Here is an 18,298-nt window from a genome sequence, read left to right as displayed (position 1 = left end):
ACAGCTGGGTAAGGTAGTTTAGGGACTGCAGGGTGGCAAAGTGAGTAGGCAGACTTGCTTTCAACCGGAGGACCAGGTGTAGGCTCTTGTGGCGGCTAATAACCACCTTGTTGAAAAGTCCTTGACCTAAATCCTGATTCTAATTCTACCCATGCTCTAACTCCAACACACATTGTGGAGGGGAACAAGCTTTAAGTACGGGATCAATAAGGGACTATCACATCACAAATTACCAGGCCACTTGAATCTCGGCGTCCCTTCTCGCCGCATTCCTCTGCCCTTCTCCATTGATCTCCTTTTTGCTGTTTTTGATGAGGCGCAGCACTGGTTCGATCTCCTTCAGCAGCTCGTTGTTCTCCTCCAACCCGTTGCACAGGAGAGCGCCGCGCCCCCCATCCCTCATCAGCAGTGGGTCCTGGGCCTGCACGCCTCCTCTCTGCAGGAGGGACTGGGTGATGGACGGAGAGGACAGGTTCTCAATGGCCCTAAGCTGGGGCTCCTTGTTGACCTGCTGCTGCTGCCCAGGGCTGAATGGGCTGAGAGGGGAGCAGTGCTCGTAGGACTTTGAGGTTGGGAAGGCGGGCCGTGTGACCCTCACTGTGCGTTGGCGGCCATCTCCAGACAGGGTGGTCTCCAGGTGGGTGGTGAAGCCCTCAGGCCCACGGAGGATCAGCACAGCGTGGCTCTCGGGCGACACGTTCTTCAGCGTCTCCAGGGCCCGTTCGTAGGACAGGTCCACCAGGGGCTTGTTGTTGACAGCCAAGACGATGTCGCCCACCTGCACCAGGCCGCACTCCTCTGCTGCGCCGCCGCGGATGAGGTCAGACACGATGACAGGCGGCTTGGACACCCTCTGCTTCACCAGAAAGCCCAGACCGCCAACCTTCCTCTTGAAAAGACGCACTGAGATGATGTTGGGCTGCAGCTGGCACACTGTAGGCTCTGACTCCTGCATGGTGCCTGTGTGGGATTGTGTGTGTGTGCTTGCAAGTATATGCGTGTCCCCAGGGATGTTTCTGAAATGCAACAGAAGGAGAGAGGGGAGGGGAAATAGGAGTTCTATTAGTTTTAGAGGAAATTACCTTGACTGCATGATTTGTTTACAGTGTGTTGCTTTAATATGAGTCAAAGAGGGTATATGAGTCATTAAAGCAGAGTGTTTGCAGAAGGTAATATTACACAGATAATTAAAGTCCTGTTGAACTACAGATGCAAAATATCGTCATGGGAATAAAAAATCTATTATCCAACTGATCAGACCTGCTTGTACCTCTGTGATCCTCTATATTTGCATCACAATGACTATTTACTGTATCAAACTGTCTCAGAGGCAAATATTGGCTTAGCTACAGTACACTAAACAGTTTTTTCCCCAGCGGTGAACGTCTTTACCCGAGTACTGAGGACAATTTTGTGCTGCTTCTTGTGGTATTTCCATTTTAAGCTACTTTACACAGTATACTTCTATTCCATAGGGAAATATTTTACTTTGGACTCTGCCACATTTACTTAACAACTATAGTTAAAAGCAGATTAAGATTTTAAATAGAAAAAAAAACATGCAATCAGTTTATAAAATGTGATGCATTATTATAGATTAAACCACAGAAAAGTAAATAAAAGCAGTTCACATGTTAATGCATCAATGATAATGATCCAATAATATAGCCTAATGTCATCTGGGCATTTTACTTTTGATACTTTAGGTATATTTTTCATTTTTACATGGTAGGATTGCTACTTTTTACTTCTGAGTATTTCTTCCTCCTCTGGTTTTCCCCAAAGAGAAGAAACAAAGTTTTTGTTTTCCACTATTGTCTGGTTGAGAGACAGTAGCCTTTATTTAAGATGATTAAGTAACTATGTTGTGTAGAAAGTAATTTTGGGCTTAACACTGTGATTATTGCCAGGAATGTCTCACATGAACGCAATACCTATAAAATCCAACACTTCAGTGTCTGAACCTCTTCTTTTATTAACGCCACATACAAATTATGTTGCAAGTGTCTTTGCATAATCACAACAACTCAACAATAAATCCCTCCGCTGCTCGAAGCCCATCTTTTCTCCCTGCGCTTTATTGCCTCTTGCACTTGAAATGAACTTGACGAACAAAAAAAAAAAGCACTCCGGCCGCCGTTTGCCAGACGCTGCAATAATGCGTTTCACTTCCTTTGATGCGGAGCCACAACCGGCGTGTTAGTTGTTCTTTGAGATCGTTGCATCTGGCCGCGTGGGTGGCGTCGCCCGGAACGTACAGTAAGTCAAAAACACTGAAGCTGCTGTGCGCGTGCTACGCAGTCAGTGCGTGAGGGTAGGCACGCGGCGTTTGGAGGCTCCTCTGAAGGCGGCCGCTGTGCGCACTCCGCTATTTGTTATTTCCGCTGCTCTGCAACAGTTCAACTCTTTCCAACAGGCAGAAATCGGAGGGAATGCCCTTGAATGCATCATGTCGCTGCGATATAAAGCCAACTTCCCCAGAGCCCAATAAGTGAGGTGCTGACTGAGTCACACGAAAACACATTCATACATACACACATACATACATACCTGTGCTGGTCGCAAGTATAAAAGTGTCACAGCTCAACCAATTCAACTCCACATTCAAGTGGCCTGGGGGGGGGTCTTCAGTCCATGGCTTTGGGAGAAAAAGTGGCGCACGTTCATAAATACTGCCTGAACTGTCCTGGGGCGCAGGAATAACTTAGGTAGGCGGCCCTTTAATCCTCTGCACCCCCCCAAGATGAGAGGTGACCAAGAAGGGATGTGACCGTTGATGGAAATGTGCTCTGAATATGAAGATTCAAATCCGCAGTGTCTGGCTTCGGTGGGGGGACTCTCTGTTGTATTGTTAACACATATTAGACTACAATGCTGTTAGCTAAAGCGAGCAGAGCTAAATGACTGCTGATACACCATTTCACGTTTCATCAGCACAATTCACATGTCAGATAATCATTATACATGTGTAGGCTGCGTTAACTCATCTACAGCCATCATTTGGAGTTATTCAGAAACTAGACCGGCCTACTTGTTAGCTATTCATTAATTAGCAGTTCATTCTTGATTTGTTACTCACTCATTCCTTGGTAACTGCTGAGAATGTCCTTTTATTGTAAAGTTTTGACTAGGTTTTATACCGTTTGTGCACAGAGCTTGTAATTTGCATTTAAACACATGTGGTTTCTTTTCAAATGGTCCTTTGGAGGTAAAATAAGTCACATATTTCTGACTTGAACATGACATGAACTTCAACTTTTTTTTTGCCATAAACTCACTGCTGGATGCTGGGCCAAATGTTGGGTCCCATTATTTGCTTTTTTTGTGGCCATGTCGGCGAGGGGCCCTGTGTCAAAATCTAGTTTTAATAGCCTTATTGTTATACTATATATTGTGCTCATATGGTGCATATTCCTTTTTAAAATGTTTTTAATATAATTGCCAACTTGGGGGCATGGAGTATATCAACTGGTTGGTTACCTCATGTAAGAGGTTAATCTGGTCATACATCCAATAAACAGGTGGAGATATTTATGGCATGACTCAGCATGCAACAGCAATAGGGTTTCAAATCTCCAACACCACTACGGTAACAATTATACACATCAACCAGATGCTCACACATTTCTGCGATAACTCCATGACTGTGAGAACAAGAATTTCCTTTCTCTCAGATTTCTGTTGTGAAGTCCAAACACATCAAATAAGCAGCTACAGAACTGCTGCTAAGAGAAAAGCAGTGACCAACCTTTTAGAAAAACAAGATACATTTACCACAACGTGTGAAGGAAACTGAATGACAGTATTTGAGTGTCATTAGATAAACAACGTCAACATGTTAAAAAAAACAACAACAAAAAAAACCTTTAGGATTTAACAAACATGCAAGTAATTCAAATGTGTAGTTTGGCTTCATTTTTCACTGCTCTCCTTAATGCAATCGGCAAAAATGCACAAGATGTTCCCTTCGAGTCTGAATTTAATCAGTATTTCCCAGAGCAACAAGTTCTGGCGGCACTTTTTTTTGGGCAAATATAAAAACAACAACACAAATCAGCCTGAAAACTCCTAGATTCTGTGTGACAAAGATTTTTCAAATAAAAATCAATCCCGTCTTAGCTACGGGTTTGCACAGTAGTTCAGGGACGCTCCATCCATCCTCAATAAAGGCTCCTCTACATCCTCATCCACCAGGGGAATGCGCAGCCTAATTTTCCACAGAAAAAAAAGAAAAAAAAAAGGAGCACAGAGAATTCAAACGAACAACAACTCACCCCTGAGAACAAGGTCGCTGTCACAACGACCTGCTGCAGTGAACTTGGGTTAAAACTCCTGCGCTCCCGCGTCTCTTCCACAGCAGCGGCTGCACAGGTCTTTCATCCAAAAAACGTCTCCAAGTCGCAGCGACGCGCTCTGCCTCTCTAGAGACGAGGCATGCTTGTGCCTTTCCGCGCACCGGGGCGCCTTATAAATACAGAGCAACGGGAGACACGGTGACGAGCTGGGAGAGAGCCGTGCGCGGGCATTTAAATGAACTGTGGGTGGGTTTAGTTATATCGGCTATCGTCATCACTCAGCATGCAACAGCCGACTCCCCTCACATCCACACTCCTCCTACTGTAGGCCTTCAGAGGGAGGCAAGGAGAAGAGAAGGTGTGTCACTGCCACAACAAGTAGTCTTGATTGTCATCCTCTTGAACTTGCAGTGAAGTTAAATAAGTCAGGGGGATACAGAGTTGAACACTGATCTGTAATGGAAACTCAATAGAAAATTGTGAAGAGCAAAAGTTTTGACTACAAACATTTCTTTTACACTAAACACCCCTTCTTGCATTACAAGTGCATACTAAAAAGTTAAAAAGAAATGCTTTAATGAGAAGAATTCATTACTAGTCCAAACTTCCTGTTGCTCAGCACAGAGATAAATGAGCATCAGAAGACCTTGAACCGACAATGCAGAGACGCTGAACACAAATGCAATCAAACTGCCAGCCTTTTTAGAGATTTTATTAATCTTATTTATTTAGCCTTCATCTATGCAACTGAGATTAAAATCCTTCAAATGACCAACAACAAAAAAGTCAAACTATAAATGAGACTAATAGGCTTTAAAAAACAAGGGTCTACCTTTACGGACGTTTTTTTAATTGTGACATCAGGTGATCCTTTTTAAATAATTATGCAGGGAGCACCAAAAAGGAGGAGGAGGAAAGTGCTTTATAGCTCTTTAACCAACCTCTATGCTATTAGTACAAAGCCAGTTATACCAGACTTCAGAGGAAGGCGGAAGAAAGGATGGACAATTAACATAAATGAAACAGAACCAGTTAAAGCAGGAAAGAGAGGACTGGCCAACTTTGGCACACTGTGATCGGTAAGTAATTTTAACTCATGTGTCCATAAGGTTTCAATTTACAAAAGCAATGACTTCAAGTTTAATAGCAAGGACCACTCCACAACAATGTGTCAATGCCACTGATATATATATGTATATATATATATATATATATATATATAGATATATAATTAAATAGTTTCACTCTTGATTCGTTGAAAAGTACCAATCTCTGTTTGATTAGTAATGACCTTTAGCTAACTAGCTTTACATATTTAACAGATGATCCCAAACTGCAAGTGCAAAGCAAGTATCACTGTAAGGTTTTGATGGTGGTGAACCCTTACAAACACAACAAAAGCCAGCGGGACTGAGGTGTAAAGTGTGATAGAGAAATGAGCAGCAACAGTCAAGCAGGGTTTTTGTTTTTTCCCAGAGCTCTGATTTTTACTAATGACCATAAACAAGTCACACAAAGTTTCACAACTCTCACCAAACATGTAGCAGGCTGATGAACAACAAAAGCAGCCTCACAGGTGCAGCAGACTCCAGCTACCTGACCCCCTCTGCACTGATTCCCCACCTGGCATATCTACCTCTGGTCTCTACCAGCACCATTATACAGTGAAGTGCACATACACAATCCCACAATAACTTTTAGAACATATATTTACAATTTAACCATACCAATATTTAAAATAATACAAAATACAAATGTTTCCCAATAAATCCTAAATAAAATGCATAATAAATACCAAACAAAAGTTAACAAAAACACTCCCCTCTCTCTTCCTTGACTACTTGGTTCAGCCTAACAAGGTAATTAACATCTGCTGGAGTGCACTTCATGAAAGCACGCCCCCGGAAGAAAACCTCAAAGAGAGAGTGATTAGTAGGGGTTCCCAAAATAAAAATAAAAGCACAACAGTTCCTGTATTAGTGTGTTTTGTCGAACTTTACACAGTCAGTGTGCATGTGTGTGTCTTTTTTCACCTTAGTGAGGGGGGGGCTTTCCAGCTAATTTCATTTTAGGCATCAAGCTAATGTTCTTTTCCAGAATGGCTCACAATAGTCAAGTTCCCTTCCAAATGTAACGCAAATTTTAACAGAATTTCTAGAAAATCGGCAAAGAAAATTACACAATTAATGTGTTTCCATCCACTACGGTTATGTGAATATTAGGAGTTGGACACATTGAGATAAACAGCTGGTGGAGCTAATTCTCCAGTCAGATGCCATTAATCAGAAGAGGAGTATATATATATGGTTTATTTGCTACATGTTTCCATTACACTTTGCAACTTTTCCATCTCAACCAAGCGTAAAAACCTTTTTTTGTGATATCTTGACTTTTTACTGGATGTTGTATGAGTCTGTGGTGGCCAGTGCTATCCTCTATGCTGTTGCATGCTGGGGCAGCAGGCTGAGGGTGGCGGACTCCAACAGACTCAATAAACCGCAAGGCCAGTGACGTTGTGGGGGTGGAGCCGGACTCTCTGACGGTGGTGTCAGAGAGGAGGATGCTGTGGGGCATCTTGGACAATGTCTCACATCCTCTCCATGACGTACTGGTCGGACACAAGAGCAGCTTCAGTGGGAGACTCATTCCTCCCGAATGTACAACGGAGCGCCACAGGAAATCATTCCTGCCTGTGGCCATCAAACTGTTCAACTCCTCCCTCTGAGGGTCACTGACACTCAGAAGAAACAGACTGGAAATCTTCTACATATACTACCTCAACATTACCTATTCTTAAATGACAGTGCAATATATACATACACATATATTTATATATTGACATACATATACATTGCTCCTGTATATATTTTTAACTTTTATTTTTCACTTAAATATTGTAAATATGTATATTTTTATTTTCTATTTCTTATTTTTATATTTTGTACATACTTTTATTTCTAAATTTATGCTGCTGCCCCCCCCCCGGGATCAATAAAGTATTTCTGATTCTGATTCTGATACTTCCAGCTTTTTCCACTTTGTTTTTAACACGAAAATTAAAAATGAAATGGAAACGCACTCACCGAGGGAGTGGGGGGATTGTGTGTCACGCTCAAGGACACTTAGACAGGACACATGTAGCTGCTGATGGACACTCTTGGTTGCAGAACACCTCCTGTAACCCCTGTAGGTCACACAGCCTCCCTCTTGACATAATCACCAAGTGAGAAAATTTGGCTCAACTCTCCATTACTGTGTCCACCCCACTTTGGTACCCAAGTGATAACAAATGATTGTCACTCCAGACATTACCGCCTGGCTTCTCTGCATATGTACCGCCAAGTGAGCCTTTTTTCCCCCAGCAGTTCTTAAGGTTCTCCCCAGAATAGAAGAAAATAATTACCTCCATTTATCATAACTGGCTGAAAGTGGAGTCCTCCTCCACGTGCTTTCTCTGTTATCTTGCAGATGACGCACAGACATTTAGGTTGTTAGATATGGAGCCCACTACCTCAACCGAATTGAAGTGCTCAAGTTATTTACGGTGCACGTTGAGATATAACCTGGTAGAGTTCAAAGTGCGTGTGGTTATTCATGCATGATCGGTGAGATGAGACTGGCCTTTGCCTTGCATCAGCTATCACTTGATGTGTCGACATGCCGACAAAACAGAGTGCAATTCCTGGACATCACAAACACACGCACACACAAGACTAACAGGGTTTAATAACATTTTTAAAAAAAGAGAGATTTCTTTGAATCCACTTTAAGGATGTATCTTTAGACACACACAGACACGCTTACATTCATTCGGTGCACACATACACCCACATTCCACGGTCGGCCATGTCATTATGTCAATCACTTCCTGCTTGAGTGGTACCATCTGCCCTCTCATAAAGCCACACACCATGTGGATCACTGTGCAAAGCCCCTGCTTAGCCCCGTTACATCGCACATTGCCCAGAGTTAAGACTCCCTGGTTAAAATTACATTGGTTTCTTTTTATACATCTTCCCCTTTTCCCGTTTGTCCTCAGACCCCTTAGCCTTTTTTATTCACATTGAAAGAAAGAAACAGAGCTGTATTGTACAGTATGCATGTGTGTGTGCATGTGTGTGTGTGTGTGTGTGTGTGTGTGTGTGTGTGTGTGGCTATAGGACAGGTTTTGTTTGCACGACTATATTTTTTATGCCTGCATGAATACATGTGCCAATGGTTTCCTCAACACACGTAATCCCGAACGACCATAATTCACGTCTCTTAGATTTCAGTTCAGTCTTTTCCATGTGATGTTCTACGTTCTATCAGCCTGTTGAACCAACAGCCAGTCCTTCACTCGATTTAGAAAATTATACAGTGGCGCATTCATCCCCTGAGCCGAGGATTTGACTGTATTTACCATACATTTAGAGAAATTACTAGCATTATCACAGCAGGAGTGCAGGCATATCTGTGATTGTATAGTGAATATGTACTATGACTCAATTTTGCTGATGCGTGCACATCATGACATGCTATAGATACAGGTATGCCTTGTCTTGCCACTACAGTGCTTTCCCATCTCACTTTTTTCCAACATTTTTAAGACATCTAATTAGACAAGCGCTCTGTTTTTTGTTTCTATGGCAACTTTTAATTAAACATTTTTCCATCATTTTTCTGCGTCTTGGTGGATCCTTTGAGACTATTTAACAGCATTTTTAAAACCTGTCTGCTCAATGAATGTGTCATGAATTAAAATAACTGTGTTTACTGCAAATGTTTGCACAGTTTGATTGCAAAGAATTGCCTTGTATTGTCATTTGTGAAATCAATTGACCAATGTGAATAGCGAATGATGTATGATTGTAAACACTCAACTGAAATACTTGTCTGAAGTGATTGCATGTAGGCCTGAGTAAATTATTACTGATTACATTGATTTGTGCACCTCTATGAGCTAATAATTACATATTGCTGTTCCATATATTGGTGAAAAGGTAAAGTAGTATTTTGCACTTTTTTGTGCATGAAATACAAGAATGAAATTATATTGTTTGACCCCAGAGGAAATAAATATAAGGTATCTAGTGGTGTACCCCAAGAATCGTTCATTGGCCCCCTATTGTTAGCCATGCCAGTGGCATGACTCTGAGGATGCCGGTCCGTTAGTTGGTTGGTTGGTTCACCACTTTGGTTGAGACTGAAATATCGTTATTCTAACTATTCAAACTAATCTCTTACCCTATTGCGCATTCTCAAAATACTACATCCCTTGCTGAGAATCTGAGGGTTTGATATCTATATACCCTTGTCTATCTAACTGTAATGTATTTACAGGACCTCCTGATAAACCAGTCATTGTTATTGTGCTCCTTCTCACCATGCCTCTTCTTGCTTCTTTGACTTCTTTGCCTTCCCATCCCAATCTTATTTTTCTGCTCCTGTTTCTTCTGATTATTCTTGTGCTTCTTCTTCTCTCCCTCATGCTTTTTCCCATTGTTACTGGCCAAGCCTTCCCCATTTGGAAGGTGATCCTGTGGGTATAACCTGTATGTGTGTGTGTGACATAGTGTTTTGTTGTGGGAAGTGAATCTCTCCACAGTAAAGTGCATGCTGTTAAGGGAGGTTAAGTTACTGTAGTCGGCCATAAAGTGTCTAGATAAGCTCAGGTTGCAGCATAATAGCTATTGAAAGGCCACCGAGTTGGTGCGGGCTGTTAAAAGCCAGCTACCAGCTATGAGCCTGGCTAAAGTAAATTAAATTAGCCTAAAACCTCCCAACTATGGTCCGGACCCACGGATCTGGAAAGGTAACACTAGGGGCACCTCCAGAATCAATTCTGCAAGAGAGATGGCAGTTACCCCATTTATCATCAAGAGAAAAAAGGTTTGTAGCTGATGGAGGGAGAAGATGGCGCCGTTCGGAGGTAACACTACTGCATATCAAGGTAGTGAACTCAAATGTTAGCTCCAACTCATTTTTGTCAGATGTGAGAGAGACTGTTCGAGCTATTATGGGTTCAGTTAACCAACCCTTTCGTGGCTAGCATGGAGCTAACATTAGCCACATATCAAGCAGCCGCCCACACACCGACGCTGATGCTCGACGTAGCACGGTCACTCACCCCACCGCACTCAGCACCGGCTAACCCCTTCATAACACCAGCAAAACAGAAAAAGCAGCAGATGGCGAGTTTATGGCTTCTCATCAACCAAACTGTGACTGCTCCAGAACTATGGCATCCACCCCAGTTACAGCTTCACCTTACGGAATAGAAAATAACCTAACTCAAACTCCTGCTCTCACTGCCGGAGGCCAGCAAGTGAACACTTTCACTCCAGTGAACTGTAACTACTGACAAACACTCCAGTTACTCCAGCCAAAGCATCATTCTCTCAGCACACCATCACCTTTCACACCATGCCCCAGCCTGTGAAACATAGTTATGTGGTGCAAGCTTAGTGTCTTGTTTGTTTATTTTTATATAATGTTCAGCAATGTTCCCATTATTTTTATACTTAACTTTTAGCTTCTTTATTTGTGAAGCACTACCAAAAGAATTAAAAGAAAACTTTAGACTAGGACAACTTGAAGACTTAAACAGGAAATGTCTGCCACTAAAGACAGTTTTGTGTCCGTCATTTTGAGATATATGACTTCCCCTCAGCTTGTAAATGCAAGAGAAATCCTGAGTTCATTACATTTTTTCCAGACTTTCCAGGTTTATTGCTCGAGGCAGATGTACCCTGCTTGCTCTGTAGTTCTGTATGCTTATCAGCGTTAAACTGCATTACAAACAGAAGAGACTGAAAGGACAGATGGCCTCTTTAATGTATATCTGCTTTACAATCAATCCCATGATTTAGCTGCGAGCTGCTTCACCCCAAAACATACTACAGGGTGTGGCCAGGAATACAGGTAACATAGTGCATGATTCCTAATGCTATGAATCAATCTGGCGAGTACAAAAAGGGATTACTTCACTAAAGATGAGAATGAAATAGAGAAAGTTAGTCCATTCTGAAATTTAGGTGTGGGTTTATGAAATCATATAGAAAAACATAGAATGGAGGATTTAAATTTGAACAGTTTAAAACTTTAGTGGTGTTTTCAAAGTAATATACAGCAAAAGTTTAGACATTTTTAGTTTGGAGCCAAATAACAACAATTCTACTTCGTCTGTTTTATATACTGTTTACAGTTTGTTTTATTTTGTCCGTTTTGTGTTTCTGCAAGTTAGTTTGAATCCAACCATGAAATATAAAAGTGGTGCCAGATGAGCTGTGTAAATGTCCTTAATTTCTGATGAGGTTATTGTGTGAAACTGCAACTTTTAAATTTTTCGAACTAGGCTTTATTTGTTAAATTATACTGAAGTCCAGATTCTGTGGATTATGTTCCATGGGGAATTTGGCATGTTATTGCGCCTCAGTTGTGGTACATACAAGCTTCCAAAAAGAGCATTGTGCAGACAAATAACCCCATTCATCAAGCACAGACTGAACGTTTCAGCTCTATAAACTAATCCATCAAAGCCAACACCCTTGTTCCCTGAAGTTCCACTTAATATAGCAGGGTTTAAGCATTGAAAACACTCTGACTAGCCTGACTTGATGGACAGGAATGATGCCTAGGGTCCCTACAGAGATAGACCTTTTTGTTAAAGAGTAAGATCCTTTTTATTTAACCAGAAACAGAAGTGTTGCTCAATGAGAAGTCTTGCTCTGAAATCTTGCAATAGGTGAGTTGTTGCAGGAAGACGACGGTGGAAACGTGAGTCAGAGATCCTCTTTCTCTTTAACAAAAAGGTCTATGTTCTGTAGAGATCCTTTCTATAATGTTGTCAGAATAACAAACCTTTCACTGGCAAAAACAAGCACTTTTAATGGACGTACTTTAGTGCCCGCAAGGATTACGTTGCAGCCATTGCAGCCTGTTTGCGGTTGCCGGCTTAGGTGATCTAGTAGACCAATTCCAAAACTTGAGGAATTCTTTTTTTTGACACCATCAACTCTCAGAGAAGACTTGCAATATATTTTCTCCCCAGCACGAGGGCTAAGGGCTCAGAAGTTTTCAGCTTTACTGCTTCTGTAGCAGTGCCAGAGAATTCAAAATGAAGTGGGCAGTACAGGCAAAATGGTGATAAAATGAGAAGGTCTGAATATATGCAAGACGAGGGCAGCAGTTTCCCATCTGCAATGATGAAGGAGAACCCGCTCCTTTTGATGTGATCCGAAACATAACATCGGTGTTGATTCTCCGTAGCTCCTGGGTGAAAATGAAAATCTGGAAAGACCAGTAGGGCGGTGGGAGGCAGGAATGCAGCTGCGGCACTTCATGCAAAATCTCTGACTTGAAAAGAAAACACCCACTCTTTGTTGGCATTGAGATCGTCTTGTAACCAACAAATTGAATACAGCTAAAAGGGTCAACGAGCCAAAGACAGAGGATTGAAAAGAGCCAAGGGCAATGCTACATGGAAATGTGCTGTTTGTACTTTGTCAAGGTCATCGGGCAAAATCATTATCGACACAGATGAGCTCAGCTTCACAACAGACTGTTGAGGATGATAACGGTAGATTGTGTGGTGTCAGCCCCGTAATGCCCGTGGGTGATATGCAAGAGGTTGCAGTGTTTTAGATGTGGGCAGTTTTTTCTTTTATTCAAACCATATCATATTTTACTGTACTCCTCTTGACATTTTTGAATATTTCATTATATGCAGTATGAGTCTAAATCTGCAGCACAATTTCATGAATCTGAAACTTTCTGTCTTTTACAGTCTTTTCACTTTAAACAGAATTAGATCCTGAATCAAGGTATTCCGAAACCTGTTTTAGCTGTTAATACCACAACACAGTTTATGGTGCTTTCCATATGAGGAAATTCCCCAAACTCCTCAGTCGAATACTTGGCACACACGTAAAATAATGCTTGCTCGCTTTTGGAGGATCATTTATTCACAGCAACATTTTAGCCTCATTAACCTGCCTCAGACTTCGTATTGAGCAAGTGACACATATCACAATCCCCTGGCACGGGTGTGATTCAATTAGTGATTAACAGGGGAATCACACAGCAGACATTTTACAGGTGTTACTAATATCATTAGCAATGGCTCCTTTCTATTCAAGTGTGTTAGAAAGCCATGAGTGTGAGACTGCATGCACAATACCAAGATCCTGAAACTGAAGCAGCTAAATGAATTTCAGCCATCGTTAACACTAAAATTTTTTACATGTTTTTGACATGTCAAAATCTCTGCTGTGAAAGGGGCAGGTAAGCGTGTCAAAGGTGAGTCACCTGTTGATTACTAATTGATTCACACCAATGCCAGGGGATTGTGGAAAAGGGACAGTGAAAAAGGCCCATCACCTGCCACATTTGGTTACTACCGAGGACCTCTTAAATATACTGAATACTCCAAGAATAGACATTTTATTAAAGACACCAATATTTTATACTTCAAATACGTCAAATAAGTCAAATGTAATAACAAATCAGTACAAACAAATCTTAAAGCAATAGTTATAGATACATAGAGGTTTTGGGAAATGCATTTATTATCTTTTTTCGCTGACAGGTAGATATACACATCTGTCAATTTGATATGAAGCTATAGCCAGCAGCCGGTTAGCTTAGCTTGGCATAAAGACTGGATACAGGTGGAAACAGCTAGCCTGCTGGTAGGCAGCTTTTGTTACCTTCAGACAGAGCCAGACTAGCTATTTCACAATGTTTATGCTAAGCTAAGCTAACCATCTCCTGGCTGTGTAGTTTCATATTAAACAGACAGATATGAGAGTGGTACCAATCATCTGTGTCGGGCACAAGGACGCGTCTATGGTTGACAGGAAGCACAGCCTTGCCAATGGTTTCACATTATTCCGCTGACCAACAGGTAGTGGTAGTGCGCCAAGAAGCGTAGCAATGCGCCAGCAAAGGCAGTGAAGAAGACTGCAAACTAGTAAACATGGATGTAATCAATGCTGGATTTAAAATTAAAAAAAAAAAAAAAAGGAAGAAAATGCATTCAAACTGTTTTGAATTGTTTGACCTAAAGGATACGCACAATGCGTTTTGGTGAGTAACAGTGAATGTTAGACATAATTTTTGTGTCTTTACAAGAAAACTCCACAGGCCGCCTTTTCAAGAACAAACAAATTTCAACATGATTGATAGTGACTGAACATGATGGCCGCTGTGACAGCCTCTCTGCTTTGTTTTCCCTGTTTGCTGCTCCGTTTTCCTGTCTGCTGGGGCAACACCTGAAGGTAACATCAAGTATTGCATGACAAGCCTGGGCCAGGTAAGCGGCATGTATACATGGACAGAGTCGCAGCCTGCCAGTGAGAGTTCCTCTTCCCACACGTCCCTGTATTCGCTTTTTGTTGATATGTCTTTTGGGTTGCAACACGACACTCATGCAGCACAATCTCAATCATCCACTCCCCACATTAATGTCATTACATATTCGACCAAGGCATTGTATTGTATTATTCTGAATCATTTGTCGTAAACAAATTTACTGTTCAGGATAGCTTCGGGATAGCATTCTTGTCCAGATCAAATAAATAAAAACTGAGCCTGTCAAGAAGAATGGATATCAACTTCTGATTTAAAATTTGCACTGCAAAAACCATCCTCCATAACCTTTCAAAGAAATATGTAAAAAAAACAAAAAACGAAGGAGCCTTTGTACGACTCATTTGCCTCTTGAGCCCTTCAAAGTGTTTCTCTACAATTTCAAAAGCAATAGTCTGAGCACAGAGTGTGAAATCGCTGGACATGATGAAAATGTAGGAAGGAATCCGTCTTTTACTGTGATGACTGGTGAGATCCCAGTGCTCGTCTGGTTTTAATCCTCCTTTCAAATCATCCTTCTGAGACTATGACCATGAACACAACGTGATACCAGATAGTCCACATGAGGCTGCTTTGACCTATTAGAGGTTTAGAACTTAACTGCATCAGGTGTTGAAATTACTTTCCCAAATTCCAATGAAGCACAACAATGGGTTCCATGGGAGTGGCAAACAATTTCAAATTCATAATCTATAAGTCAGAGGATGAGCCCACTGGTGCTATTGATCTCTGGAACTTTAAATTAGTTTTGCAAAAACTTCCATGAAACGAGCGAGGCTATGAATTCTGTTTTGTGTTGCAGTGGTCTTAAACAATTGATGTGGTCATAGCAAACAACCATAATGGCTCCTGCAAACATCTATAAATATGAATCTCTGTGGGAAAACAGCAACTGCGCAAATTATTTGGCTAATGCCATTATCCAATGAATGCGCTTCACATTATCATCACATTTCGAATGTTACTTCTTGATGGCTTGTGCAGGGCCACGTCCATTTTCACCCCAACAACAACCTCGCATCAAAAGAAGAGCGCTCACTGCAATACCCTCAACTTTCTATTTTAATGTAGATAATTAAAGTTAAAGACTGGCTTTTTTTTTGTGCCCGTGTATTTCAGCTTGTTCCCATCTGCTCCTGCCTTCTTTCAAAAATGCTGCCAGGAGGAACGACGACTCCGGTCTCTTCCTCGCCCAAAAGGTCAAACTTGTCATTAGCTGTGAGGCTCTTTACTGCTTCGTCTCACATAATTCAGAGGCCCTCTGCAAAATAATTGCTGTAGGAGTTCACCCCAGGCTCAGTAAGCTGTGCAATGTCATAGAATACAATGTCTTCTCTGCATTTTGTATTTCAAATATGTTGCAGCAACTTTAAAGAAGATTTGACTTTAACAGCTCTTGCTGTGTTTAAGTGTGAGTCAGAGCTCTCTCTACAGTGTAGCATATTTCATCAACCTATTATTTACTAATTATGTATAAATAATGCACCTATTCATTCATAATTTTAATTGATATAATACTTTAATATGTAACATATTGCTCAACAATGTGTTTAAAGTTTTAATTCACATATTACTGTACCTTATAATGCTGTAACTCATATTGATGTAAATAATATTGTAAGTTTTCAGCATCAGTTTTCAAAGATGTGGGTTTCAACCAAGATCTTAGGAGTCAGGAGTCCTGCTGGTTTTCACTTGATCCATCTCATCAGGGAGTGATGTACACAAGGTGAATGCAAGGTGAACCCAAATAACTGCAATTAACCGTAATTAACTGTAATTAAGTGAGTGGTAGGACAGAAAACCAGCAGTAAGCAGGGACAGAATCAGGAGGTGCTGGTTTCAGTAACAATAGCACACTTAATCAAAAACAAAAACACTTTTTATCGTCGTACTTCTGTGTTTTAGATCAAAGCAGAGTTATCACTATTCCTGCCTCTGCAACCTGAATTGATTTTTTATCAGACTTGTTGTGCTCCCGTTTCAATCTGTAGACATGTGGGAGGGAAGTGCAGTTTCTCAATATTGGTTCGTTTACAAAGAAACACACGTGTGGTTTTGTAATCCTGGATGCAGATAGCGACACAGAAGACAAATTACAACTTTGCGAGCATCAGGGAAATTACAGCATACAGACCTGCTCAGTATGACTTCTGCTAGATTCTTACAAGTAAAGGAATATTATTACATTTGCAACTGGAAACACCTACTGAGAAATGTGTATTTATGTTGAGTATGATGCCTAAAAATGTTTGAATCCCAGATTGTCATCATTTAGAGCCCACAATGTTAAATCAATGAAATTTATATTTCAAATTTATACATGGACAAGTAAAACACAAAGCTGCTCTTTTTTTTTATTCTGATTCTTTTTTAATTCTGATTCTGACTTTAAGTGTGATTTGTGCATTGTATGTCTTAGAGAATTAGAGAATTAACAGTTGATGACAGTAAAATAAGGGGAGAGAGAGAGATGGCCCATGACCCAGAAATCTTTTGAGGTCCGCCATCATCAAGGATTTTCCAATTCCGTTAATTGACTGGTCAGCTGATCTGACGGGAAAGTAAAAAGAATAGCATAACTGTAAAATTAACAGTATTGCATGATGGTAATACTGTAGATTATGCAAACTACCTGTGGAAACAGGAATAACAGCACCAACGGCAGCTGTATTGTTATTCATATTTATTCATGAAATAAAAAAATATGTGTGAGAATCTGAATCATGAATAAATCATAAAACACTTTCTCTACCATTTCTTCATTATTTTCTTATTTTCCGTTCCAAGTACATCTTGGCTCATTCGAGAAAACTTTACAGATACACAGTTCTCATACAGTTATACAGTTATTATTATTATTAGTCCTATAATATCAGCCTCAGCCTGAAAGGGAAGTCAGACTTACTGTAGCCTGCTTGAAGTCCACGTTTATTTAGAGCTTGTATAGCTGTTGTTATCACTGTTGTTGTTCTGGTAGTTGACTTCTACACATTTGACCATCGTGGCCTCTCGTCCTCGCATCTCTCGAGCTAAGACTCGAGGAAGAGACACGTGTTAAGGAAGCGAGGAGCCACTTCAGATGAAATGGAAAGCACCCATGGTCAGCACCTCAAGCCCGTATGCCACCAGGGCACCCAAAACCTTTCCTTCACTTGGTGAACCAGGGAACATATCCTTTATATTAAAAATCACTCATCCAGGTCTTCTTGCTGACTGACATTCATTTTTTGATAATCTTACTTCTTAATGATCAGTAAAGTGCACTTACACTCCTCTACATAGTACTATATGCTTCCTTTCCATTCTGAAGTAAAACCCAGATGAAAGGTTCTTATTATAGAAACAATATACCCACCTGCACTTGTCTCCACATAAAAGCAAACTGAACTGTCAGTTGTTGGTGGTTGGAAGGCAAATGGATGTTTACTTATGGTAAAATTAAGATGGGAGTCCACTAAGGCAGGGAGGTAGTTTCAGTTTTTTTCTTTTATGTCCACTTATTTGCATTCCCCCTCTGAAGTCTGAAATTACACTGATTGTATCCAACAGGGAGGTTCATGAGCCAAAACATATCTCTAGCTGACACTGTGCCATTCTCATAAGTGTGATGGCTATGTGCCTCCCCAGGCTCCAGTTTCTGACCGAGGTGA

The 18,298-nt window shown here is 41.0% G+C and overlaps 1 protein-coding gene across 1 annotated transcript in view; it reads right to left on the bottom strand.

The window, feature by feature from the left end:
- nos1 (nitric oxide synthase 1 (neuronal)) overlaps positions 1-955 on the bottom strand; it is a 30,201-nt gene extending 29,246 nt beyond the window's left edge. The window contains exon 1 of the mRNA XM_070903600.1: positions 234-955. Within this exon, the coding sequence (XP_070759701.1) occupies positions 234-955 (722 nt within the window). The remainder of the gene's footprint in view (positions 1-233) is intronic.
- Positions 956-18,298: the final 17,343 nt, after the last annotated feature.

This window comes from Enoplosus armatus, chromosome 4 (assembly GCF_043641665.1).
Source record: "Enoplosus armatus isolate fEnoArm2 chromosome 4, fEnoArm2.hap1, whole genome shotgun sequence".
Taxonomy (NCBI): Eukaryota; Metazoa; Chordata; class Actinopteri; order Centrarchiformes; family Enoplosidae; genus Enoplosus; species Enoplosus armatus.
Note: the sequence above shows the minus strand (reverse complement) of the source record. Positions and strands in the feature narration are given on the sequence as shown.